Below are 27922 nucleotides of genomic sequence, written 5' to 3' on the forward strand. Positions count from 1 at the left end.
GATCAGCAGAAAGAATAGGGTTGCATTTCCTGCTAGGTAAGGGAGGATGAGTTAGCAGAGGAACTAGGGGATTCAAACACAGGCAGAGGTGCAGGAGAAATTAAGAAGATTCAGCTGGAGCAAAGAAAGAACTAAAAAAGCAAGTAACTTTGGGATTTTGACAAAGACAGAGCCAAAATTATGTAGAGAATTAAGAGCAGATTTAAACTGCTCAAGATTGTGTTGTAAAGCCATATAAACAAATATAAAAGAGTCTCAGTTATTTCTGTGATAGCTGAGTTAATAGAGAAACTAACACATTTATATAAAAATAACTGTAATGCATTTTTTTGGTGAAAGGTGTCAAGTTTTTCTAGTCAATATTTCTTTGCAACACATTCAGGACTCCACAGATGTGGCTCAGTTTCTGGGCTTCCAGCCTGCATCATCCATGTCCTACATGTCTCACACCAAGGCCACGTGGTCTTGATTATAATAGCTTGATAATAAAGTTCTGAAGTAGTGTGTAGTGAGGTCCTCAATTTTCTCTCCTCCTTCAATATTTTCTGGGCATATGTTCCCAAACTTTCATTTTAGAATAAAGAAAAAAAATTATTGGGGGAGGCACAAAACTTGTGAGGGCATGCTCTTGAACATTAGAGGACTATCTTCAGGATTTTCCTGAATATTTGCTTCTTCAGGTCAAGATAAGGTTATCGGGCTTGGTAGAAAGTGCCCCTCACCTACTGAGCCATCTCACAATTGTCGTGTTCTAATTTCATGTCATGAAACTCATGAGTTCTTTCCTTTAATGTACTGGAGTCTCACTTTGTATCCCATGCTGACCACCCAGACATTCCTCACTCTCTCAGGCATCTATGGATACATTTTCACATTGGGAACTTATGTAAAATCTGATATTTATTTTATTGTAATAAGTGGAATCAGAATCTACCTTGTTTATTTGCTTTATTGCTTATCCTGTTGTCCCCTAACCAGTTATTTAACAATTTCAGTTTTTTTTCCCAATGAGTTGAAATGTCATTTTTACTACTGCTCAAATCTTCAGCTATAAATTCTTGGCATTTACTTTCTGATCTTCTGGTTTTATTACTTGTGTATTATTCAGAACTTTATTATTTAATTATCATAATTCTCTGATATATTACAGGAAAAGTCGCCTGAACATTTCTAGCTCATAATTCCTCCAGCATTCGCATATATGTCCTCCTTTACACGGCTTGTAATATCCTTGTAGCTTAGTGTCAAATCCTATTAACATCTGAAATTCTGTCACATTACACCTATAGATTAATTTATGGGGAACCAAAACACTTTTGATATCAAATTTGGGAGAACTTTTTGAAAATGTTAATTCCTATTAAAATCCATGGAGACTTTGACACTAAGCTTTCCAATAGGGAACTGAAAAAGTAGAAACTGAAAAATATCCTCGCTTTTGTTCAGCTAAGACATAGACCATAGGAGACCAGAATATGTATTCCTGATTAATAGGAGGGATTAGATGCACCTTCTGAAGAAAGGCACTGACAGGGAGCCTGCTGAAGGAATTTGTGAGATATATTTTTGTAGAAAGGTTCAAATGAAAAAAAAAAAGAGGGTAAAAATATTAGATGTTGGGAGACATAGAATGAAAGCATCATGAGGTAATGATCTGGGAGAGAAAGAAACCAAAAAGTTGCCGCGTGGGGAATTCAGGGTAAGTGCGTCCCAAGAGTAGGGGCATGTACAAATAAAACTGCCAGGTACACTAGATCATGATCAGTGTGATCTGGATAAGAAGGTTGGGCACCACAAATCAGGAAACAGTAACCACTGGCATCGTGTACGTGGTGTGTGTGTGTGTGTGTGTGTGTGTGTGTGTGTGTGTGTGTGTGTGTGTGTGTGTGTTGCATCTGCAGCTATTTCTTAGGACAACAGAATGTGAGTTGGCTTTAAAGGCTGAGCGACGTAAGCCAGGAAACTCATTAGGGGCGATTATAGCAGTCCACAGTAGAGGTAAATGATGTGCTCCTCTGACAGTGAGGGATGAGCTGGGAAAGACTTGATTCGACCTCTGGGACTTCCGTGGGCTGTGGTGATTTATTACTGCAACAAGTTCCACTCTTTTATCTCCACAACTACTGCTGTGCCATCAGGGACCTTGGAGGCTGGGAAAGATTGTTGAATTAATTTCAGTGCTGTGCAGTGCAGGGGTCTGCTCACATTCAAATCTAGTACAAAGGAAAAGATTGGAGCTCCAAAGCCAAGAGGGGGACATGACGCTGTGCCTCCACTCCTGTACAATAGCCGGGAAAGTAACTGAAGGTCACTTCCCTTATCTACTAAGTGAGGAATCTTATCTCTTAGATTTGTTATGACAAAAGAATGAGATGCTGTGTAGGGGCAAAATTAATGCCATATTCTATGTTTAATCAATATTCTACAATTAATGCCGTGGTCTGTAAATGCTCTGTAAGAACCTGTTCTCCGGGTGAATTCACTTCTTCCTGCCTTCCGGGAATGGCCACACACCATCACAACCTAAACCTGCCAGCAGTTTCCAAAAACCCCACCAGAGAGATTAGCTGAGATAAAACAAATTGTCTGGACACTCGGTCTCCACCCAACCTGCCTAAGGAACTGCGAACTTTCCACAGCCTCATCTGTCCCTCCCTTCCAGGAACTGTGACCCAAATGTGCCCAGACTAAAAGTGTAAAAACCCTAAAATTCTTCTGTTTGGGGTCACCTGTCCCCTGTGTTCAGGTGGATCCCAGCGCGCGGGAACATTAAAGCCTCTTGCTTCTGCATCGACTCAGTCTCCCTCTCTCGTTTGTTGCTTCCGTTATAGGCTCTCCGGATCAGAAACTTACAACTGAATATCCGTCCGTTCTTCTGGAACACATGTCAGTGGATGGAGTGGGTGGGCCTAGATTCTAAGCAACCCTACTGTTCTCTACTCGCTGTTTATTTTGGTTAGACAATTCACTCTAATGATTTTTCTTTTTCTCACCTGAAGTGTAAGTATAAGGTAAGGAATTTAAAGTGATATCTGGTAAGACTACAAGCTACAGCCCATGTGAGGCTGAAGCAAGAATCGGGAGAACTTTATGGTTCAGTAAAGAGGAGGCGGTAAGAGAGAGTGTGACTTCTACATGGCATTCCTAATTAGCATATTATTAAGTCTGATGATTTATTGATCTTTTTCACTCACTTGCATTTGCTCCAGCACATTCATGGTTTGTACAATGGGGAAGCGTTTGCTGTTCCTTTCATATCTTAGGGGCAAGGAACTGGAATGTGAGTATTTTGGTTCTACATAGAAGCCCTCACTCTCAGCACTGAAGAGAAATGACTCAAGGGTAGTTCTCAGAGCACAGCTATGCACATCACCATAATGCAAATATTTCCATGTATAGGATACATTTCAACTCACTACCACAAATCCTTCATCTACTTGGTCTTTTCCTGAAACTTAGTATTCCTAGCTTCCATTTACTCTCTTATAAACAGAAGACAATGTTACCCATTTCATTAAAGCCACAGTTTTGCACTAAGGACACAAGGGGTTTAATGTCTATAAGCAACTCAGAAGATATTTATATTCATTGCTTGAGGATTTTTTCTTTAATAAATATGACATTTCCCTTTTTGTCATAAAGACATGCTATAGACATCCATTAACTCCCTATCTAATTTTAAGCCAATATATGCTGAATAAAGATGCTGAAAAAAAGCAGAGCAGGTCATTAGAAACATGACAAATAAGCCTTAAAATACAGTGATGTGGGCACGTATACACATTCAATGTGTGTCAGTTGTAAAAGGATGGGACTCACATCCAAAGAAGGAGTGGGGCTCTGTCTTTGGATTGACCTAAAAATCATCTTTCTTTCAGGGATGAGCCTTCTAGTTTGAAAGTTAGAAAGTCTGATTTCACTTACAAGGTACCTTTTACATTGAATTTGTTCTTATTTTAAGATTATAGGACACCTCTGCATTTTATGGCACCATTGATTTTATGAATATAAAAACTAACATGAATATGTAATTAGGGCAATAGAAGTGAAATAAAGAAATAGTCTAAGAAGAAAGGGCAAGGACAAAAATATATGAAGACACTTCAAACTGAACCACCCTGAAAACTCACCCTTTGAGAGAGGTCAGCACGGCAGTTTCCTCATGAATGTCTTACCAGTGTGAGCAGTTATTCCACATTTAATGACAGAAATTGATCAATATATCTTTTTTCCTAAGACACATTGGCAGTACCCATGAGAATTTAATATGCTTTATATCAGTAATTTTTGTTCTAAGAATTTCCACTATAGGCACAAGAATGTACGCATAATAATTTTTATATGCAGAGTGATAATTATTATTTTATTAGTAAAAAATGAGAATAATTTTTTCATTAAACCACTAGTAAAATACATTATAATATGTCCCTGGATTAGAATACCACAGAGCCATAAAATAAAAAGAATGAGAAATATATTGAGAAATGTCAATAGATGATAAATAATGCAGTATACAAAAGTTCACAGTATGCTTTTGTTCTGTGTGTATAACTAAGAAGAGCCGTTCACACACATGCTCCAAAAATTTAGTCTCACACATAACTAAATGTGACAAGAGGCCAGGTGCAGCTCTCACTGTTTACACACCTATGACATCTGAGTAAAAATGTACTCATATCACATTTGCACACAGTATAAAAGCATTATTTTAAGAATCTAAAAAGATCCCATGGTTGTTCTCTCAGGCTTTGATACGCTATGAACCTAAAAACACAATAAAATTTTTACCTGGTAAAGAGAATCATCTCCTATGTACCATGTTTCAAGCTGGCCCAAGGAAGCGTGCACGGACAGCGCAGCTCTATTTGGAGTGTGTGCACAGCACCACATGTTACATACACAAGGTCAAGACTTGTGTCCTGGCACTTAGGGAGCACAGGAGGGAAACCAGCTGTCATCTTGATTAGCCTGCTAGAGTCTCTCTGGAAGACTTCCTGGAGCAACAGGAACTTTTACTTCTTGCCCTGGTGTAGACCATCTAGAAGGGAAATGCACTCATCCCTGACCTCAGGTGACAGGACGGAAAAGTAGATGGAGAGCTCATGCACTGATCACTTTCACTCTTGTGCACATTTCTGCGGATAACCGAAGTACCCCCTTGCCTCTGCTGTATTTGAACAGTGTGAGTCCACATGCCAGGCTTGAGTTTTGAGAGTCTGCTTAAGCTCACCTAAGGAGTGTGGACACGGAGAATGACACTTTGGCTCTGTCTGCTGCACATCACTCCCATTACTCATCCTTTCTGGTCCTGAGTTTCCTCATCTTTGAAACTGACAAACTGATGATATTCTCATCAAAGCGCTGTGATAAGGACTCAGCACTCTGCTATTATTAGGCCTTACAGTTCAGGTCCAGTGGGTCCTGGCATTTGCTTAACTTACTGAACTGGATGCTGAGACTCAAGGCAATTTCTTAAGCAATTCTAATACTAGGTCAAGATTCTGTTTTAATTAAAATTATTATTGTTATAAATACTATCATAAAAAGTTTTTAAATAAACAAAAAAAATCACAAAAAATAACCAAACTCAAAATCTGTGCAACTCAATGGACAATTAAAATGGAAGCTGAGGAGTTTTGCTCTAAATTTTTCATGTTTAAAAGTTTTAACGGTTTTTAAGGTTTCAGGTTTTCATAGAAGTATTTTCATTGCTAAATATAGATATTTAAAAGTAGCTTGGCTTCTATTTTCTTGCCTATTAAAATTGAGATGCTGGCCTGTTTTGGGCAAGGCACTTTCAGAATAGCACCAGCTGTTGCTACAGTAAATAAAGCCAAGGAGAGATAATACTCTACCGCTTTCACTTGTAAAGTTGACATCAGTCAAAACACGCTTCTGAGAGGCCTTTCTGCCATCCTACTTGCATGTGAGAAAGAAAATGGCCCTGTTTTGCTGCTCACTGCCCTCCAGTCTAATACAACATCCAGTACTAGCTCAGCCCAGCATCTCCACTGTACAGTGCTTTGCTGCTTGGAGCTGCCCACACACTAGTCATAACAGAAAAACAAGAGAGCATCTCTTATAATTCTTACATCCCTTGCAGACATAAACACTCAATACATTAATGACATTTGACAAGAGGCCAGTGAGCTGACTTTCCTGGGCAAAAACTGACAAAGCCAGCTGTGGTCACCAAATGGTCAAGAAAAAGTAGAGCCAGAGGGTACCTATTGAGAAGCTACATGTCTGCTTAAATTTGTGTGTGTATGTGTGTTTGTGTGTGTGTGTGAGTGTGTGTGTGTGTCTGTGTGGTGTGTGTGTCAATGTGTATGCGAATATGTGTGTGTATAAGTGTGTGTGTATGTGTATTTGTGTGTGTGTGTGTGGGAATAATAGCATCACACCCCACAATTACTAAGAATCAAATGTCCTGTGCCAGGCTTGGTGCTGGGGAGGGAATGGGTTAAAAGCCTCTTTTCCTTCTCTCTGGTTCTCCTTAGTAGAAGCTGTGGTGGAGGCAAGCGCTGCCTTGTCTGGCTGCCTTTTGTTTTAAGGATATCGATTGTTAACACAATGACTGGGCAGGAGATGGAAGGCCCCATCATTAGCTGCAGCCACCTCATCAGTTGTTACAGAGCTCAGAGAGACACTAATGGATAAACAAGGTCGACAGGAACACCATCAGCCAGTTCACAATGTCCCAAGGTAGCAGAGCTTTAGCCAGGCCTTTCTGTCCCTCCATGACGAACAAAACTCATTAGTATTGATGGCTGGGGTCTACAAAATGTACTGTGGACCAGAAACTGCATCACACTCCCTTGCACATTATACTGCGGTTGGTAGATCACTTATAAGCAGCCTTGGCTATACACAGATGATGTGGCACAGCAGATGGGCTGCTGCCTGCACTGTTTCATGGAGTTCTTTGCAGTTCTGGGGAGCAGTGCTGAGTAAGGTCTATGAATAAGTGATCATGGTCACTGCCAACATGTAGTGACCCGCTACATCATGATAGGGATGACTTAATGCTTTCCATATGCTGTTTAATTTAATCTTTATGATTGCTCTACAGAGAATTTCGCTTTTAACTAATATTTTTATTTACTCTTTAAAAATGTTATACATTAGTACAACGGTTTTTTTTAAAATCACACTTAGCCACCACTTCCTCCCTTCAGTGCCTCCTACAGTCTGCCATCTAATCATCCTCAAATCTTTGTGCCCTGTTAATTTCCCTCCCTAAGCATAATTAGTGTTTCCCATGGGTATGGAACCACGTCCCTTGCTTCCTTGCCTCGAGCTCAGCTCAATTTGACTTTTCCACTTTTATATAGCTCAGAACTTCTGTCTCGGGATTGGTGTTGGCCCATAGTAGGCTAGGTTTGTTTTTTGTTTGTTTGTTTATTTGTTTGTTTTTCACATCCCACAGGCACACCCATAGACCATCTCATTTCAGATAATACCTGATTAAGACTCTCTTCCCAGGTGATTCTAAATTGGGTCAAGCTGATGGTTAAAGTCACTCCTCACAGTGGCTAGCTCTGTGAACTCAACAGAAACCACTCAAAGTCTTGCAGGATTGAACCAAGGAGATGGATTACAATCAGACCCGGTCAGAAAGTTGGAATTCAGCAAGGAGATCACTTTAAATCCTGGCAACTCAAAGTCTAATGGGTGAGTATGCCAACAGCATCAAATGGGCATACACTAGAGAGCAGGACCTTCCGGGGGCCGGGGAATTAGACCTCATCGATGGGCTCTGTAGTTTAATATGGTCTTCATGAGATTTGCACATTCAACTCTGAGAAGTGTTCTTCTCCCATTCTATCCAGAGCCACACCACTGCGATCTTGAATCAGCTAATACAATGCAGGGCTCAGAGATTCAAGCACGGGTGTTACAGGATGCTGGGCAAGCAGACCCAGGCATCATCCTCTGAGAGGACCCATGTGGCCTGGGGACTGTGAACTCAAAGTGCCTTAACTTGGGGTCCTGACTCTGTCTCCTACTTCCTGGATAATCTGGTACAAACTGGAAACTTCTCAGGAGGCTCTTTAATAGATGACTAACATTACCCATCTGAGGCACTCAATTCTGGCTCTCCTGTAGAATCCACAGAAAGTTTTTATGAGAAAAGGCCGGTGCTAAGATCTGTATCCATAGAGCAGGCTTTTTTATTAGACTGTAGAGAGGTTCTGCTGTTATTATCATTTCAAAACCACCTGGTAGACTCTTGCATATATTCCTGATTTGTATCCCCCTGACCTTCTCCAAAAACGTGGTGGCCATGTGCCAGCGGCCCACCTGCTGGACCCCCATCCTGACACTAAGTACCACTGAGTACCCATTGAATTCCTCTTTCCTGAGAACTTGTGAGCAGGGCCAATTACCTGTCAGCTCCAGGGAACTTCACAACAGGAGCCCAAAATCTCTTTAGGGAATCAAAGGGCCCCAAAAGCCACACCTTTCGATTCTCACTTAACTGTCTTTCTTAACAGGAGACTTCAAACAAAGGGGAAATCTGACCACATTACAGAAAAAAGTTCACTTATATATCATTATTTAGGACCACAGATAATTTTTTTTATAAAGAAAAAGTAATTGTAAAGCAACCTGCCTTCTAATATACCTTTCAGAGGATAAATTTTCCTTAGGATTGAATCCTAAAATGCCCCATAGACCTCTAAATCAGAGCTTGCCCTTCCTCGGGGCAGCTAATTAAAGCACCTGGAGAGAATTAGTGCTTTCCATATTATTCACAGCAAGGGAAATGCTTCCCAGCAGTTAACAGGGCGTTACCTGAAAACAAGGGAGCCAAGATCTGAGCTGTGAGGGGTTTTGAAAGCAAGCTTTAAGGATGATAGGAATAATCCCAATCTCCAGCCAGGCAGAGTCCCTGCAGTGCAGGAATCAGGTGGGCATGAAGTCCTATCATGACCTGAGAAGCCACTGGCAATCTAGTAGCTTCTGGGAGAGGGAGAATGTAACCCCTGGTATGTTTAACACTCCCCAAGACTATTTATGCAACAGGACTTGAACTCAATGATAAAGAAGAAAATAGAAAAGAGGGAAGGAAGGAAGGAAAGAAGGAAGGAAGGAAGAATAAAGTTGGGTGGGAGTGAACTGAAGGGTAGAGAGTGCGCATGGGAGCAGTTGAGGGCAGAACATATATGTTCAAAATACATCCTGTACAAATTCTCAAAAAGTTCATAAAAAACACTGCAAAAAGAATAAAATTACATTTCAAAAAATAATTTGTTTTCTGTTTAAGAACTGTATGCCCAATCGGCCAAAGAAATATAAATCCCAAGAATATATAAAGAACTACATTAAATCAGCATCGCATCCCTCCTCTCTTCTCAAGCAACTATTAATAAACTCCTTCCGCTCAGTAACCCATCAGAGTCCTGGCAAGGAAGAAATACAGGACTATGTTCCATGGGACATCAGGCCTTACCTCTTCTGCAATGACCCTTGGCGACAGACTTCTGAAGAAGGGAAGGTTACCTGGCCTCTAGGACACACATACACCTACACATAGTACAAAGGACTGATGATGTAGATGTCACCAAACGTCCACTTCCACTCACTGAGAAATCTGTGGTGGAGTTTCTAGACTGCTACTTAAAGGTGTTTGTTTGTCTGTCTGTTTGTCTGTTTTTATATCTAGGTTACATTCCCCATACCCCACTTCTGTTGGAGATTTACTTACAGATTAGTCATGATCATTGCAAGGCCTAGTCATATGACATTTTGCAGGTTATGAAGCCTGTATTCAAATATCACCGAACTCACTTTCAGACCCTAACCCATTATAAAAAGGGAAAAGTACTTTCCTGTCTATCATATAGTTTAATCTTCCAAACATAACTTCAAGAATAAAATAATTTCTTTTATAAAGAAAAAAAAATATCACAGCACATGCCCAGACACTGAGTCAATGAATGGAACAGTTAGATTGCAGAACAGGCCATTTTGCTCTATTTTGTTATCCCATAGTGAAGACCAGACTGAGAGGCCATCTTGAAGCGTGCTGGCAATGAGGTCTTTGTAACTATCAAAGACCCCATAGCATGTTTTGCAAACATTGGGTTAACTGGTGAAAGAGCAGAAATATAAGCCACAACATGGCTGTAAGCTTTAACATCTGGTTCGGCACTGCCACACAGACAGACAAACTCTGCGTGCAGCCGTCACAGTTTGCTTAGGCTGCTATGACAAAATGGCATAGCGTGGGTATCTTAAACAATAGATGTTCGTCTGTTTGAGCTCTGGAGCTGGATAATCTAAGATCAAAATGCCGATCTCCACCTGGTGGCTTTGGGGAAGGTTTTTTTTTTTTTTTTTTTTTTTTTTTTTTGGCTGGCTTGCTGTCACTGCACAAGGCAGAGACAGTCAGCACTGTTGCCCTCTTCTACTGTTTGCTACAGCACTGCCTCTATTCCCTGGTCATATCCAGTCTCAAAGTCTCTACTTCCTGATGCCATCACATTGAGATCATGACTTCAACGTAGAAGTTTAGGTGAAGCATAAACACTCATTTTATTATACCAACTCATGCCTTCTAGGCAGTATTGATTTTTCTCTGATTATTTTTTTATATGAGGGACAAAACAAACAAATAAAAATATGAATTATATTCATATCCATCTATTGAGTTGTTGTTCTATAGTCAAAGCACAGACACTTCTCTCATCTTAGCCATTTCTTCATTTCTTTGTTGTTAGTAGGAATGTTTTTTTTCTAGAAGTAGTCATACACATGCCTTCGATTCACAAAAACAATCCTCGAAGTCCTGTACTCTGCTATAAAGAGCATTGAGTACATCTGAGAAGGTATGAATTTAGAGTTTGAGCCTAGATATTAACAAGAAGCATTACCTTGAGAAGGAAATGTCCAGCATTAGAGCTTTCTTCAAGCTTCTCATTTAAAACATAGGAATAATTGCAGTTTGTCTGCCTCCAGAAATGGGTCATTTTAGTGATAGAAGTAGCACAATGTTTTGAAAAGCAAATTGCTACACAAGTGTGAGAGACCATGTTTATTAAGGGAAATTTACATGCATTACTGCATTCTTATTCTCAGAGCAGTCTGGCACCAGTACCTTTCCTCCTCAGCAAATGCATGGATATTTTTTTTTAAATACAGGCAAAAAAAATCTGCAAAAAATTTGCAAAATCTTGTCAAAAATCATATTTTTTTTCTTCTAACAAAATAATAACTTCAGAACTATTGACATTCCTGGCACACTGAGCTACTGGTTCACAGGCCTTTCTCCTGTCCATGCCCCAGTGAAAAGATGCCCCTGCATTGACCCTGAGACTCAGCACTGTAGCAGGAGATTCATGATGAATTCTAATCTGACCATCTTGTGTGGTGACTAATGTTCTCTTCAGAGATGTTTGCACATCCATCTTAATATTCTATAGAGCTCTCTCTCCTTTCTTCCCACTGCAAGGTCCTGTGACAGTGAAAACAGAACAAACAAAAAGAACGTGTGATTCTACTATATTTAATTTATGGTTTAATATCTAAGGACTAGTCTTCACTTCTATGGGAAAAAAATAAAAAGTACATATGTACAACAACAATTAAAAATCCAAGAGTGTGTGAGAGTGAGGACAGTGGAGAAGGATGTGGGAGAGGTCTGAGAGAAGAAAGAGAATGGGAGAAGTGATGGGATTATACTTAAGAACTTCCAAATAACAAAAAATACTATAAAAACAAGCGGCTGAAGAGATGACTCAGTCGTTTTGAGCACTTGCTACTTTTGCAGAGGACCTGAGTTTGGTTCTCATCACCCATGTCAAGTGGCTTACAAGTTACCAGTTACCTCATCCTCAGGGGATCAGACACCTCTGGCCTCCTCAGAGCTCCCTCCTCCCCTCCCAAATACACAAAAGAATTAAATAAAAATAAATCTAAGAATAAATAAGATAAATAATAGCACCTTACATTTTGGAAGCAAGAAGGGCTGTTTCTTCTCAACACAAAGACCAGCCTTTCACATAAGTGCTATCATTGAGCTCTGAGCTGGGGTGGATGCTATCCTTTCTCTCCATCCTCAAGTGCTTGCTCAGTCCAGAACAACCAACACAGAGTTCTGAGTGTTCAACATTGAGCTCAGATTCAATAGTCTTCATCCATTATAACCTCTCAGCCCACCAACCCATCTGTATCCTTTCACCCTCTCTCTCTTAGCAGGTACAATGCTTTGGAACACCCAGTAAGTCCTCTGCGGTCATTTATATTGTGGTGTTGCTGCTGATTTCTTTTCTAACTTTGGCCATGTTACTTTTCTTCTCTCTCTCTTACCTTACAGAAACATGATATTGCAGATGGACCATACTGAAGAAATGGAGAAATGGATCAGGAGTAGGCACACTGGGGACATTACACAGAGGAGGTTTCATGCCAGTATTTTCCATGTTAACGGCTGTGCCACCCTGGAGTTCACGTACACTTCCAGCTGCCTCATAACAACTTGAATGTGGTGGCAGAGAGAAATGTCTTCTTATTTCCAACCTTAGCAATTTGGTTCAAGCATGATTCCAGCCACTTTAAGTTGTGACAATTCTAGCCAGCTCTTTGGCTGTCTTTTCTCTTAGTGCCACCAATCATTTGTGAAATTCTGCTGAAAAATTAATCTTTGTGGAAAATGATACATAATGTTTTCCTTACAGACAGACAGACAAGGACTATGACTTCTGCTGTTTTATGCCATGTATGTATGTATGCCATAGTGTCATACAAATAGAAACATCTCCTTCTCAAGGTCAAAGAAGAAACGAATTTCTGTTACACGAGCATCTTGGCTTCTTAAGCAGGGGAAGCCTTAAGAATTAGCTTTATGATTTGACTTTTAAGATTTACAGTGCATAGAATAATTGTTCAAGTTAAAAAGGAGCTAAGCTAAAAGTGTACATTAAGTCTACCATATTGATAAGCACTTAAATGTAAACATTCAAATGATGCAAAAAGATTCAATAACATACAAAAGCTGTGAATCAGAAATAATATTGGGCTTTCTATATAACAAGATACTGTGGGGTTCCAGTGTTACACACACACACACACACACACACGTATGCACGCACACCTAGTCTTATTGAGAAAGGTCTCAGTTACAAGCAGCTGCAGCTTTATCTCCTAAAAGGGAAGTCAGAAACCACTAATTTAAATTTTTCATTTGCTTTTTTGGGACAATTTGCCACCCACAAAATGATAACTTTGTAAGTCCTCATTAGCTCATGAATTTTGGGATTTATCCCTTAAATAAACTCATCTCATTTCCATATGATTATAGCAACTAAGAAGGGCCTTTAAGAGAAAGGCAAGGGGGTGGGGGGGGGGGGGAATCCACAAAATGTAAGGCTGTGTGAAAGAATCTGTGTTACTGTGACAGTGACCAGATTTGGCTTTTTAAAATCAAAACTTTGAATGGATGCAAAGAAAAACCAGTTATAGGGAGAGCGAGTTTGTAGGTCCCTTATATTCACGTTCGCTTCCAAGCCCCTGCCTGACAGCATGTGCCACTCGCAGTCTCCGTCCCTAGTCACGGATGGTGCACGATGTGCCACTGTGATCCATTCGTAATAAGACATGATGATCTGAACACAACATTTGAAGGGAGGAGCTTGGACACATCACTTCCAACAAGTATCCTCTGTCCTTATTGGTTTCAGGGGATATAGAAATATCTCCTGAGTAAATGGAAAGATGCTCCCAAGCCTCATTTCTCATAATGGATGCCTGACTGCAAATGAGAAGGCGTTGCCAGCACAAGAAGATAAGGGATTCGTTCCTCTGCCGCCTGCTGTTTTCTCCTCACCTCTCCTTTGCTGCACAACTGCCTTTCCAACATCCGGGACTCAAGAGGAGGCACCCACAGCCCAAGATGCAAACGCTAAGGTGAGCTGTTCTAAATAGGCCAGGAAGACAGTCCTTCTACGGCTGACCATGTGGACCTATTACAAGAAGATAAGCGTCTCCTTAGGCATTTTCTACCTGCTTGCTGTATTAAAACTCCCTAGGACAGAATTTTTTTTTTTTGCATATGACAGGCACACCATTTCATATTTTTATTCCTTTCCTTAGTCATTTTAAAGCACCCAGCCAATCCACAGTTAACATCCAGCTGAGCTTGAACAGTTCAGTCACACTTTCTAAAATTTGCTTGCCCTTTCTCTAGGTTTAATTATTATACTATTAATAGTAATGTTTGCAGCAAGTGCTAACATTTGTCTCTCAGTTCTGCCTATTCCTTTCAGGTGTATCATTTTCTTTTTTAAGAGTATTATCAAAGAATAGGGCCCCAACCACTTAGATGACCCCTTTTGCCATATTTTATATTTGGCTCCCTCTGTCCTGAAGACACTGATTTGGGGCCATCCAGAAATTCCTGAGCACGATCTCTCTCCTGGTTTCACTCCTGACATCTAAGGACAAGGTGGGGGCACCTCTGTGGTCAACTGAGGACAGTTTGTGTCGTTAGTGTGCCCACTGTTAATGATGACCCTCCTCCAGCAAGAAGAAAAAAAAAAGTATGAGATGGGGAGGAAAGATGATTCAGGCATATGGTGCCCAGAGCTAGAGACAGCGACTTACTCCAAGTTTCTGCTGGGTACTGAGCAACTGCAGTGATGCACTCAGCAAACAATCTGTCCTTTATACCAGCACACTCTCCGGTCCCTCTGTGACCTGGCAGCCGTGCCTGGTGTCCTGACAGCCACCCACAGCTTCTCTTCAGAGAAGTCTCCTAAGTGCCTGGATTTCAGTACTGAATAAATTATCAATGGCTATTAATCTATAACGCATGTAGTTTTTTTTTAACTCTGTAAAACCGCTGTGGAGACAGAAAGGTTAATCTCATGGTCTCTCCTGTTTACCCTTTGCATTTACAACCCATGGACTGGATTGCTGACTGGGATTGTCCCTCTTCTATCTTCTTTGTGTTTCTCACATTTAACTACAATAATGAATGTGAGATTGATGGAGTGACAGGAGCACCCACAGTGACTGAACAGCAAACTCAAGTACACTAAATAGCAAGGACAGACAATTCCCAAAAACCCACACTAAAACCTCAATAGGACGTGAAAGTGGGCCTTCAAGTCATTAAAAGACCATCGGCACCATAGATTGGAGAGAACCCATTCAGATCGGATCTGGTGTTGAGAAGTGGAAATCATATACAGCTCACCCATTTGTATACACATGTAGCTCACGCCAGCTGACATTGCACTGGTCCAGCCACTCACTGCCCCAAGGGGAAGAGGATTAAAGCAGGTAGACCCAGCCAGCCTGATCAGGAAGGGAGTCTTCCGCTGCCTTTGAGTTGGGTAATATTGTCGCAAAACATGGTTCGTGTGTGAGAAGAGAATAAGTCACTTGTTTCTCAGTTCACTTCTTCACATAGCATCACCACATTCTGCATCACTCCTACTGGGGACACAAATAGAAGACTTTTGACACCACTACCCCACTGCCACAAGGCATCAGAAAAATCCCAAGAAGGTCTGCTTTTCCTTTGCCCCTACTGTTCCCGGCTTGATAACTCAATAGCAGTTCAAAAAGGAAAGAAATAACGAAGAATCAACAGATTTACAAGTGAAAGCCTTGTTTGCTTGTTTCTTTCTTTGTCTTTTGAGACAGGCTTGTGGCCCTGGCTGTCCTGGAACTCATTCTGTAGACCAGGCTCCCCTTCAACCCAGGGATTCACCTGTCTCTGCCTGCTGAGTGTTGGGATTAAAGGTGCGAGCCACCCCTGCCTGGCTCTGAAAGCACTGTTTAAAAAAAAAAACCTACTTGAAATAGAAATATTTGATATCTGCACACATATGCACATAAACATACACACAAGTACACATGCATGAAAACACACATTAGCCTGCTTTGACATTGAAAGTCGCCTAAGCTATCCTTATTGTATGTATGTATGTATGTATGTATGTATGTATGTATGTATGTATGTATGTCCGTATGTGCCAGGTGATTTTCTCAGAGGCAGTTTGGCTCCAAGAGTTCTGATGGCTAGCCGCTTTAGTGTGGGGCTGCACAGCATAAGTTGCCAAAGCCCAGCATTCCTGATATACATATTGCTTTCTACAAGAATGGAAAACCATTTCTCACACTGGCGTGATGGTTGGATGATGATAAAACACAACTATTCTCAGGACCCTGAAGGCAACATCAGCCTGGCTTTGCCAAAACTGTACTTCCAGCTAGAATAAGTAGGACATTACATTTCAATTCATACTATTAAAAGCTTACATTACACAATGAAACTAATTGCCTGTAGATCTGCCCAATTTCCAGAACAACTGGGTTAGCACACAGTGGCCAATATGAGCTCGCTCAGTGAGCGTTTCTTCAGTCACATTCCACAGTTCAGCACAGCACCGACAGCCTCTGACCTGGACTATGAAACTCCCCCCTGTTACCCTCATTAGTCCTACTTCAAAATCCCATCAATAATTCTTTATTAAGATTTCCCAAACTAAAACTAAAATTATAATATTCTTCACTGTCCCTGAATCTCACTGTAGAAGCTGAATGTTGATTAGGTTCAAAAGACATTATTTTTACAAGTTTCTCCATTTGTCAAAAAACGCACACATGATAAATCCTGTTCTATTCATTACTAATAAGTAAGCAAGCGTGTTCCCCGTGGGGAAAAATGCTGCTTAAGTCTGGATTCTGCTTGGATTGGGCTATGGCATGAGAATCCTTTCTTTCAAATCAATTCTGGCTATTTTAGGATGTCTTTTCTAATATGACACAAATTATAGGGCAATCAAAGCTGCTGTCAAGACAACTCAAGGCAAAAAGGGTTCCTTGAACACTTTCTCAAATGTTTCCAAAGGCTAAAAAAAAAAAAAAAAAAGCAAAAAAAAATTTTGACAAAGCAAATAATATACAGGGAAATACATGCCCAACAAACTAATAGCGCCCCATCTACACATATCAAAATTTAACTTAAAGGAAGACTGTTGATTTCATTCTTAGAGCAAAACCCCAAACCACCCATTGCGTCTGCAGCATACAATAATGACCCCAGCCCCACTCCAGTTGCTCTCACAAACCTTTTAATATCAGATAGATGCTGTTCAGGGATGACGCCGGCTGGGACTTACAGAAGGAAAGCATAACTCCGAGGAGGAGGACAGGCTCCTCCGACTTATTCCTCGCTTTCTTCCTCAGAAGTGAAGGGCTCTGCCTCCTCTCAGCTATCCGCTGTGGCGGCGTTGCAGTGCAAAGGTACAACTCAGCTCCCAGTCTGCTCGGTGCTCAACCCAGAGCCCACATCTAAGCCTTTACATGCTTGCTGCAAAGGCAGGCAGCTCAGCTGAAAACCTCAGGGAGCATTCCACCGCAGCCCCAAACTAAACCGCACACATTTTTAACAGCCCAGTGACCTCAGAAGGTTTAAAGTAATAAGCATTTGGTGTTATCCTCTCCTAGCCTGAAGTAACAGCGGGCAGGGAAATACTGCTCCTTCGACAATGTTTTCCTTTCCTGCCTCTGAAATAGGAAAAATCCCAATGCTTAAGGAGACGTACGTTCATGTTGACTAAGCTCACAGGCATCAGTAGTGTGGGAACTTTGCCTTGCATTCCATTAAGTTAGCCCATGACTCCCCCACGCCGCACCACGTCTTCTCTACCTAACTAAATAAACCAACTTTATGCCCACAAGTCAAAGCAAAGTTTATCCACCCCACCCTCATCTCTTCTTTTCCAATTTACCACCGTGCACTGTGGATTATCAACCCCAAAGGTGGCACAAAGGAAGCTTTTAATGCCACACTAGCGGGTCCGCCAGTTGTCTGCTGGGGCTAGGTTTGGTGTAATATATTCTAGCAGCTTAAAGGTTTTTAAAAAGCGTTTGCTTGCATGATGGAGAGCCGCCGGGCACCCCCCAGAATTGCATCATCAGAGCGAACACTCACCAAAATACATTATTTTTCTCATTAATCAACCAGCTGGAAACCCACTGTGGCGTCTTCTGCCTCCGCTCGCACCCAGGGCTGGCACACCGAGCAGAGCCGTGGCATGCTACGGTCAGTGTAAATGTTTCCAGCGTGGCGAGCAGCGCGAAGCGTGCCTCCTCCGCGGCGGGCTGGGCCAGCGGCGCTGTGCAGGCTCCTGCTATGATTCCCCGCGGCTGGAGCGTGTGCTCCGGCGGCGGCGCGCGCCACTGCCCATCCTTACTGTAACACGACTCCTCCTTGCAATGTCCTTGCAGCTCTCGTGACATCAGGACTTCCCTGGAGTACTACAGACACAGCCCCCAAGGCCACCCCCACCACATCCCAACCCCCAGGCAACCGCCTCAGGAGGTGATCAGTTGATGGCCTGACAGGACCAACCAAGGCTCTGGGAAGCTTGAACCATCCCAGAGACCTGGGTGTGGGCGGAGTGAGGGGGGTACCGGAGGCTGGCTTAAAGAGAAGGGTCTCGTGTGCACCGGGAGCCACGCAGGGAAATTTTACCCCAGATGCCGGTGGGAACCTGGCTCAGGCGAATTTTGCCATGACCGTGTAATTGGACACACTTTGATCTCGCCCCTCCTGAGAGTGCTATCGCTCTCATCAGAATTAAGCCTAAGAGGATGTTGAGCAGGCATGCTTTTGGTTCTGAGCTTGAGGCACGGAAGTTAGGGTACTCTTACTAGGATAGTGTGATCCCATCACAAAAAAAATCTGGTGAGGAGTGATTTTTTTTTTAATCTCGTTTTTTTGGTTTAGATTGATGGAAGGAAATGTGTGATAAAAGTCCCCTCTCAGTGTATCACACCATTAATTGCACAACTCTCCACTCCTTAGCAGATAGTGGAAGGTACATTGGGGGTGGAAATAGTCTTTGGCCCTGTAAAGGGAGAGGCATTAAGATGAAAACGACCAAGAATAGGTCATAATTTAAGACTCATCACCAATATTAAGTACACACTCACTAACTCTAAGATGGAGAGCCAAGAAGTCACTGCCTAGCAAAGTCTCTGTCTCCTCCAAGGGTCTAATGAATTGCAGTGCTTATTATACACAGAAAAGAATGTTAGAAAGACATCATTCAAAGCTGGTGATTAGTACCTAAATGCTCAGGGTGAAAAATAAGAAAAATAAACCCACAAGCAAGCTCCCTCTCCCACTGTTGGGCCCTGTTTACCCACTGGAGTCTCTGAAATTTATTTCTCTAAAACTTATGGTACAAAGCAGGGAGATTTTTTTTTTAAAGAAAAGAAAAAACAGCCTCCAGAGAAAGTTTGCATGTGTGTGTGTGTATGTGTGTATGTGTGCGTGTGTGTGTTTGTGTGCATGTTAAACCTTTTTAAAATCATCTTAGCAAATAGCTTCACGAATGTAAAATATTCAGAGGTGTTTCCTTTCATAATTCTGCATCTGGTGAGTACTCTGCCCATTGAACTTAGGGAGCAGAGGACCTCATAGAGGCATCTCTCTGTGCTGTCTTCCTTTTCTTTTCTTTTTTTCTTTTCTTTTCTTTTTTTTTTTCTTTTCTGGTTTTTTGAGACAGGGTCTCTCTGTGTTAGCCTTGGTAGTCCTGGATTCACTTTGTAGACCAGGCTGGCCTCGAACTCACAGAGATCCACCTGCCTCTGCCTCCTGAGTGCTGGGATTACAGGTGTGCCCCACCACACCCAGCTCTCTGTGCAGTCTTGTACAAGCTTATCCAGTTTCCCCTTCCTGAATGGAGTGCTTTCACACCGTTCACACCGCAATATAAAGAACTAGGTAACAAAAACAACACACACACACACACACACACACACACACACACACACATCAAGAACAAATCAGATCCAGAGGGGTGTCTTAAAAAACCTACTCCTCCTTTTCCTAGCCCCCCCACACCCCTCCTTATTCACTCCCCCTTCCTGTCATTTGTTTGCTGTTTGAGATAGAGTTTTGCTGTGTAGCCTGGGCTGGTCTCGAATTGGTGATGTCCCACTTAGCTTTCAGAGTACTGGGATCACAGGTGACCTGCACTCCGTCCAGCTAATCCTGTCCTTGTAGAAATATCACCCATTTAAAGGCATTGGAGTAGAACAGCTTAAATATCAAATTTACGATTTAAAAACTTTCTGGAATTAAAAAAAAGGGCAATCTCACATGCTAACACAGAAGCTACATGGAAAGCATCCAGAGTGCAGTGAACTAACGCTTATCCCTCCCTAGAGCCAAGAGAACCATCTGCAGCAGAGCTCACCAAAGCAACTCATCAACTGCCTCACCCCTCGCTCAGGCTAGAGGGCACTGTGGGTTAATGTTAGAGGTTTGGATCCACTTGAGACCTGTAGTTGGAAGACACAAGCATGGAGAGTTGAGGCAGCACATGGCTATAATCCCAGCACTCAGAAAGGCACAGGCGAATGGATCTCTGTGAGTTCTAGGACAGCCTGGTGTACAAAGAGAGTCCAGGACAGCCAAGGCTACATAGTGAAACCCTTTCTCAGAAAATGAAAGACTTGGCTGCTGCCGATTTTCTGAGAAACACTCAGATCGATTTCCAAGGTGGTTGTACAAAATTGCACTCCCACCAGCAATGGAGAAGTGTTCCCTTGGCTCCACATCGTCGCCAGCATATGTCACTTGAGTTTTTGATTGTAGCTGTTCTTCTAGGTGTAATATGGAATCTCAGAGTCATTTTGATTTGCATTTCCCTGATGACTAGGGATGTTGAGCATTTCTTTATGTGCTTTTTTGGCCATTAAATAGACTTTTAAAAATTAATTAATTTATTATTTATACAGTATGCTGCCCACATTTGTACCTGCAGGCCAGAAGAAGGCATCAGATCTCATTATAGATGGTTGAGAGCCACCATGTGGTTGGTGGGAATTGAACTCAGGACTTTTGGGAGAACAGATAGTATTATGAACCTCTGGACTATCTCTCTAGCTCCTCAATAGTCTTCTGTGGATAATTTTCTATTCATCCCTGTACCTCATATTTTAATTAGGTTATTTGGTTTGTTGGTGTTTAATTTCTTGCGTTCTTTATATATTTTGGATGTTAGCATTCTATCAGATGTAGGATTGGTAAAGATATTTTCACAGTCGGTAGGCTGCCATTTTGTTCTATCAAAGGTGTCCTTTGCCTTACAGAAGCTTTTCAGTTTCATGAGGTACCATTTATTAATGGTTACTCTTAGTTTCTCCTAAAAATGGAAATTGTTCTACTTTAAGACCCAGCTCTACTACTCCTTGGCATATACCGAAAATACGCTTCGCCAAATTATAAGGGCATTGGCTCAACTATATTAGCAGCTTTATTTGTAATATTCAGAAACTTGAAAAAAAGCCAGCTGTCCCTCAACGGAAGAATGGATAAACTATGATACATACACAATGGACTACTGTTCAGCTATTAAAACAAGGACATCATGCAATTTGCAGGCAAATGGATGGAACTGGAAAAGATCATCCTGTATGAGGTAACTCAGACTCAGAAAGACACACCTGGCATGTACTCACCTATAAGTGGATATTAGCCATAGAGTGCAGGATAACCGTGTTACAACGTGTTACAATCCACAGACCCAAAGAAGCTAAGTAACCAGGAGAGTTCAAAGCAGGATACTTGAATCCCACTAAGAACGGGAAATAAAATAGACATCACAGATATCAGAAATGGAGGGAGAGAGGAAGCTGGGTGAAAGAGGAAGGTGGAATGGGGAACTGGGGAGGAGGGAAGCAGCTGTGGAGAAGTCTAGGGTGAGAGGACTGGGAAACACAAGGGGAATTGGTGTTGGGGCATATCTAGGACAAGCTGGAGAGCTGGGATGGGGAGGCTCCTGGGAGGATATGAGGGTGACCCCAGCTGAGACCCATAGCAACATAAATATTGACACCGAAGTTGCCACATTCTGTAGCCAGGCAGGACTTCCAGTGGACGGAGGAGGACACCAACCCACCCACAAAACCATTGACCCAAAATTTGCCCTGCCTACAAGATGCTCAAGGATAAAGACAGAACAGAGATTGAGGGAATGTCCATCCAATGACTGTTCCAAATTGACACCAATGCCGGGCAAGAGACCCAGTGCCTGTAGTGGATGTAAACAAGTTTTTGTTTTGATCCTAACTGCGGGCTGGGAGGCAGCTTATGAGAGAACAAGTGATGTTTATCCACTAGAAGAGGAACTACCTCTTTTGGAGGCTTGGTCTTTGCCAACTGAAAAACATCTTAGTACAGACTACTTGAATGAATATGTGGATATCTATCTATCTATCTATCTATCTATCTATCTATCTATCTATATATATATTTGGGCTGTTCATTGCTGCTCCTTCAAGACACTCCTAGAGAGAACCACTCCAGATAATGCTTCATGGTTCTGGGTTCTGGCTGCTGCTCCCAGTTCCAGCTACTGGATTGCTGAATTGCTGGTTTGCTGTTTTACGGGTCTGCTGGAATCCTGCCGACTACGAAGAGACACATTGCTCCCAGTAACTGAGTCTAAGAAGGTCTCCTCGTGTTCCCACCAACCTCTATTCTCTCCTATCTAGGATAGATGGGTTGGCAGGGAGGTATAAGCACTAAAGAATCCCAAATAAAGCAGGTTTGAGAAAAAGCGTGAAACCTACAAACCCGACACGACACTAGTAATGGTATTCTGCTATCCTTACAGACAGGAGCCTAGCATCACTGTCATCTGAGGGGCAGATAATGGAAACAGATACAGAGACTCACCCAAACATTAGGCAGAACTCAGGGAGTCTTATGGAAGAGTTAGGGAAAGGATTGAGGTGGCTGGGGGAGGGGGTCAATGACACCCCAAGAAGACCTACATAGCCAACTAACCTGGGCCCATGGGGGCTCATAGACATTGAACCACCAGCCAAACAACATGCATGGACTAGTCCTAAGCCCCCTGTACATATGAAGCTGCTAGGCTGCTTGGTCCTCACGTAGGTCCCCTAACAATTGGAGCTGAAGCTGTGTCTGACTTAGACTCTGTTGCTTTCTCTGGATCCTGTTTCCCTAGCATGGCTGCCTTGTCTTGGCTCAGTGAAAGAGTAGGCACTTAGTCCTGATTGTGCTAGGGTCGGTTGGTACCTGGGACAGGGGTAGTGGGGGAAGGGACTGGGAGGAGAGGAGGAATTGGGGTTTTGATTGGGATGTAAAATGAACAAGTAAATAAATTAATGAAGACAAAAGTTTAAAGATAGACTGAAAATGTCAAAGAACTGGCTTCCACCATGAGTGACACCTTTGCATTTGTCTGCCATTTTACAGTCATTTGCACACACTGCCTTTTTATTACTGGCAAGCTTAGATATAGAAAGTAGATGTTACCTTTGTCACAAATAGAGCACCTTTTCCAGTTAAAGAGATAAGGCCCTGTCTCAAAAACAAAACAAAACAAAACAAAAAACAAACAAACAAACAAAAAACCCAAAAAAAACAAAAACCAAAAAAACCTCCCAAAACCAAAAAACAAACAAAAAACAAAAAACCCCTAAAAACCCAAAACAAAACAACAAGAGAGAGAGAGAGAGAGAGAGAGAGAGAGAGAGAGAGAGAGAGAGAGAGGGAGAGAGAAGGCCTTTCTACTCATATGTGGAAGATGTGAAGCATCCTTCAACAGGTTTCTTACACAAACACATCTGCCATGTGTACTGGCTCAGGTAAGTTATTCCTAGTGCACAGGCCACTGGATGTTACAATAACATGACCATGAACTTACAGATTTGCAGAGTTTTAGGTGACAGAATATGCCAACGGCTGACTGTCTTATAGAGGATTATATACCAAAAACATATAATAGAGATAATTACCGATAGCCACTAATTTCAAAGAATTTTAATGGTGCATATGTGTGTGCGTTTTGTTTGTTTGTTTGTTTGTTTTCATTTAAAGTGATAACATTCTAATGAAGCCATAGTTGCCACTGGCTTCTCTTGGGTTGCCAATATGTCAGCTGCACCTGACATGTTTCCTGGAGTCACTTCCAGAGGGTGAGCCAGGAAGGAAAGATCTGGTTTAAGTCTCTGAGTTTTGTCTGGCCCTATCTCTGAGAAGCTCTCAGAACCTGAGTGTGTCCGAGAGGAATCAGGTCAGCTCCTTTTGAGACTAACCGAATAGCAATATTTCTCTCCCTACTAAAACAATGACCCAAAACAATAAAATACTTTAGATTGGAGCACTGTAGGTATATGACTTTTCTTTCTTTGCTCCCAGAGGCAGATGGCTGCAAGCCTTAATTCCTCACCTAGGGCAAGCAGCAAGCTGTCCTTAGAGGTTCATCTGCCGTTCACTCCCTACTTGACAGAATGCACTCCTCTTTTGGCTTTTCCTAATCCCCCCCCCCCCTCTCTCTCTCTCTCTCTCTCTCTCTCTCTCTGTGTGTGTGTGTGTGTATGTGTGTGTGTTCTTTTTCTCCATAGCAATTATCATCTGGCTTACTAATGCAGTCATCTGTTTATTTTGACTTCTTCTCACTGGATATGGATATAATCTACATGAGGTCAGTGATTTTCAATTGTCCCCTTTCCTTACAGTACCTGTCACTTGTTGCTATTCAATAAAGGCTTGTAAGAAATGAATGAATGAACACACTAAGTACAGCTGTACTGTGTGTAAAACATCAGGCTTTTCTTTGTGCCTGCAGTCAGTTCTTTGGGGCTGATGGTGTTTTATGCAATGCATTTTCACAAATCGAATCTGTCCATGCTTAGCAGCAGCTGTTCTTAAATTCCACACAATACAGATGGCAGGTGGTACTACAGACCACAGTTTGTGAGCTTGTTTGTCCTTTCAGATTCTTATGGCTGCATGCAGCCGTAATTTAGCAAAGAGTTAGCTTAGCCCAGTTATGCCTCCTGTTACCTTTCTCTGACCTTCAGTCTAACTTGCTCTTATCTCTTGTCCTCATAGAAGTAACAAAAGCTCATCCAACGTTGCTGACTCTAGGATTGCCAATGGACAATCTCTGTCAGGAGCTGCACTGTTATCTGCTTTAAAACGATATGATCATGGTACTCCATTGCTAAGTCGGCTACCTTTGTCTATTCCATCTGTTATGGTGGATTAGGCCTTTCCTCACCAGGGCCTTACTCACTCTGCATTTCTAAGTGTGTTACACCTCACATCCTTCACTCCAGCTTGCATTCCACTTTCATCCCTGCTCCAGTGCTTGAACGTCCAGTGGGAATTATCCTTGTCAGTCAAGCAAATGAAAGATGGGGCTCTTTTATATCACCATGATCTAGCAAATTAGTCATCTAATGAATGGATTATCTATTAGTTCAATATTTTCCATACACAAAATGTCGTCTTCTTAATGCTTTTTACATTCCAGATATTGTTCTGCAGAGTAAAGAACACAGCAGAAAGTGCAGAGATTAAAAAAAGGTCATGTCTCAGGAGAACTAGGAAAAACAACAAAGCCAATATGGAGCCAGGAGCTGAATATGATCTAAGAATTTGGGTCAAAGTATAGACAAAGAATAGGCAGCATCATCCCTAGGCTGGTTGGCTGGGCCCCATGAATACACCGATGACACTAGGAAGCAGAGTTTCTGCTTCAAGCTTCTGCCTTCAGTTCCTGCCTTGGCTTCCCTGGATGATGAGCTGTGACCTGGATGATGAAATAAGCCCTCGCTCCCTAGGCTACTTTTGGTTAGTGTTTATTATAGCAACAGAAAACAAACTGGAGCAGATGGCATTTATTGGAAGTAATTATTTGAAACACTCTTGGGTTCATTATGGCTGATGTGTGTGGAGGACTAAAGGAATAAGTGCAGCTACCAGATGAGCAGTTAGGAAGTCTATGAAATCATTGAGAAAGGGATGGCGGTCTGGTCCAGGGTGACAGTGCTGTAATGTCATAATGTGGCTACATTCTGTGCAGATGTCAAAATGCTTTAGAAGGATTTCCCAAAGGCTTATTGGGTAACCGATGAAAGAGAACATAGAAATGACACAATCTAAAAATGGAGGCGGTAGGGCAACTGAAAAGATGAAAATAAGCATACAAAAGAGACTATGGGTGGGACAAGGGGGTGGGGTGAGGGACTGGAGGTGGCCAGGGAGGGCCATACTGAGTCTGAGATCCCTGCAGTGTATGTAAGTGATCACAGTCAAGAGCAGTTCAGCCATGTGGCTTCCTAACTTCTAAAGAGATGTGCTACCTTTGTTTTTATTTGTAAGGCATCATTTTTGTAGATGGCAATGAAGCTCAAGAGACTGGATCTTCAAGGGAAGATGGAGAAAAAGAACCATGGTAAGGATGAACACCAGAATATTTTAAGAGCAGGAGGACATGTTTGTGTATATATTTGTTACTGAGTATTTGCTGAAAATATAATAATGTGTTGGATGAGTACATGTTGATGTGAATGGCATGTAATGGGAGGCTATTTATTTTAAGCCTGAGTGTACCTCTAATAGTCCATCATCTAATGTCAAAACAGCTTGAAAAGTATGGAAATATTTGTCTATATGAGAACAATGGCTGAGTTCCATTAATCTCTGTAGTGTTTTAATCAGAATTGTTTAGATTGTGTAGACAGTGTTACAAACTCATAAATCATTTTTATTCTCAGATTCTCTCTTGACACTCTTATGGAAATTAAATGCCTGAGGACTTTAATCTAAAAAATTAATCATCTATAAAAAGATGTGCTAGCACTGTGATAAGAATAAAAATCCTTTAAATAACATATTTCCCAATTATATCTAGTGTATTTCCTTCTTCTGTGTACTACTGTCTCTCCTGATAGCCAGTTATTAGGGGGTTCTTTGTATTTCTCATTATTAATATTGGGGTCTCCCTAGAATTCTTACCTTGTTGTGATATAGGAATGTTTTATTTATTCAAAAATTGTTACCAAGTGCTAAAGGCTATCCTAGATTTTGAAGGTTCATGAATGCACTCATAGCATCTCTGTATCCAGGAGGGGTCCATATTTTAATGCATCCAGTAGACATGGATATTTCTCCATCTACACAACGCAGGACCCAAAAACCTTTAGCTCATTCATTCATGGACCATTGTTTATTGCTTCTTTTCCAGTACCATAGACACAGGACAGAGACATGTCTATCACATTCTTAGTTTGAATCAAAACCATCCAAGAGTTACAAAGGTATGTCTATTGAGGGAGCCTTCCACATGTAGATTGTGATTCATTCTGACTCTCTGAGGTTACAGAAGAGCTGCCTGGTAAGTGGAAGCACTGATGGTGGCACATTCTAGAGACGATATAGATGATATGACTTTCTTCAAACATGTACTTAAGTGAATACGTTTACTTCTAGAAATAGGCAAAGAGGGTTATTAATTAATAGAATCATTATAACAACATACTTTCATCGGTCTGTTTTCTGTTGCCAATAGCTTAATACCACAGACAGATGAACTAAACGAAGGTCTAGGGATGTAGTTCAGTGTCAGCATATTGTTTTTGGATTAACAAGGGCCTGCACTCAATGGGAGTGGGGTGTGGTCAGTGAATAGAAGAAGGAAGGAAGCAAGCAAGGAAGGACAGAAGGCAGGTGGGAGCGGGAGAGGAGGGGAACTGGCTTATATGGCTGATGAATGTGGAGCCTCACGGTCAGGGGATTTCAACTGGTGAGGGTCTTCTGGTGGGAAGAGTCCTAAAATGGCAGAAAACTTCACACAGAAGTAGATACTGTGAAAGTACAGTGTGTGTGTGTGTGTGTGTGTGTGTGTGTGTGTGTTTATTACAAAGCTATGAGGATTCAGTTATGGAAGCTCTTGATTACCTAACCTAATTCTAACTGTCTTCCAAAGACCCTGTTTTGATACCATATCTGAATTGTTTGTGCCTATAAATACCCCAGGATAGAAATGAAATTTCAGCACTTGAAAACTTGCACAACCTCAAAACATATCCAACTACAGTGATACTGTAATTAAAGTCTGTACTCAAACCA

General features: G+C 41.7%; 1 protein-coding gene across 6 annotated transcripts in view; it reads right to left on the reverse strand.

Annotated features, from left to right (window-relative positions):
- ZNF385D (zinc finger protein 385D) overlaps window positions 1-27922 on the reverse strand; it is an 897446-nt gene that overhangs the window by 289928 nt on the left and 579596 nt on the right. Inside the window, exons 1-2 of one of the 6 annotated variants that reach the window (XM_084794481.1) lie at window positions 17085-17647; window positions 15203-15444 (exon numbers count right to left, since the gene is read on the reverse strand). The exons of 1 other annotated variant lie outside the window; for it this stretch is intronic. In XM_084794481.1, the coding sequence (XP_084650607.1) occupies window positions 15203-15239 (37 nt within the window). In that variant the 5' untranslated portion in view covers window positions 15240-15444; window positions 17085-17647. Of the gene's footprint in view, window positions 1-15202; window positions 15636-17084; window positions 17650-17950; window positions 18323-27922 lie in introns of those variants that run through there. 4 more of the 6 variants (XM_084794483.1, XM_084794480.1, XM_084794485.1 and 1 more) reach the window with 4 other exon arrangements.

Source organism: Acomys minous (assembly GCF_964271855.1).
Source record: "Acomys minous genome assembly, chromosome: 9".
NCBI lineage: Eukaryota > Metazoa > Chordata > Mammalia > Rodentia > Muridae > Acomys > Acomys minous.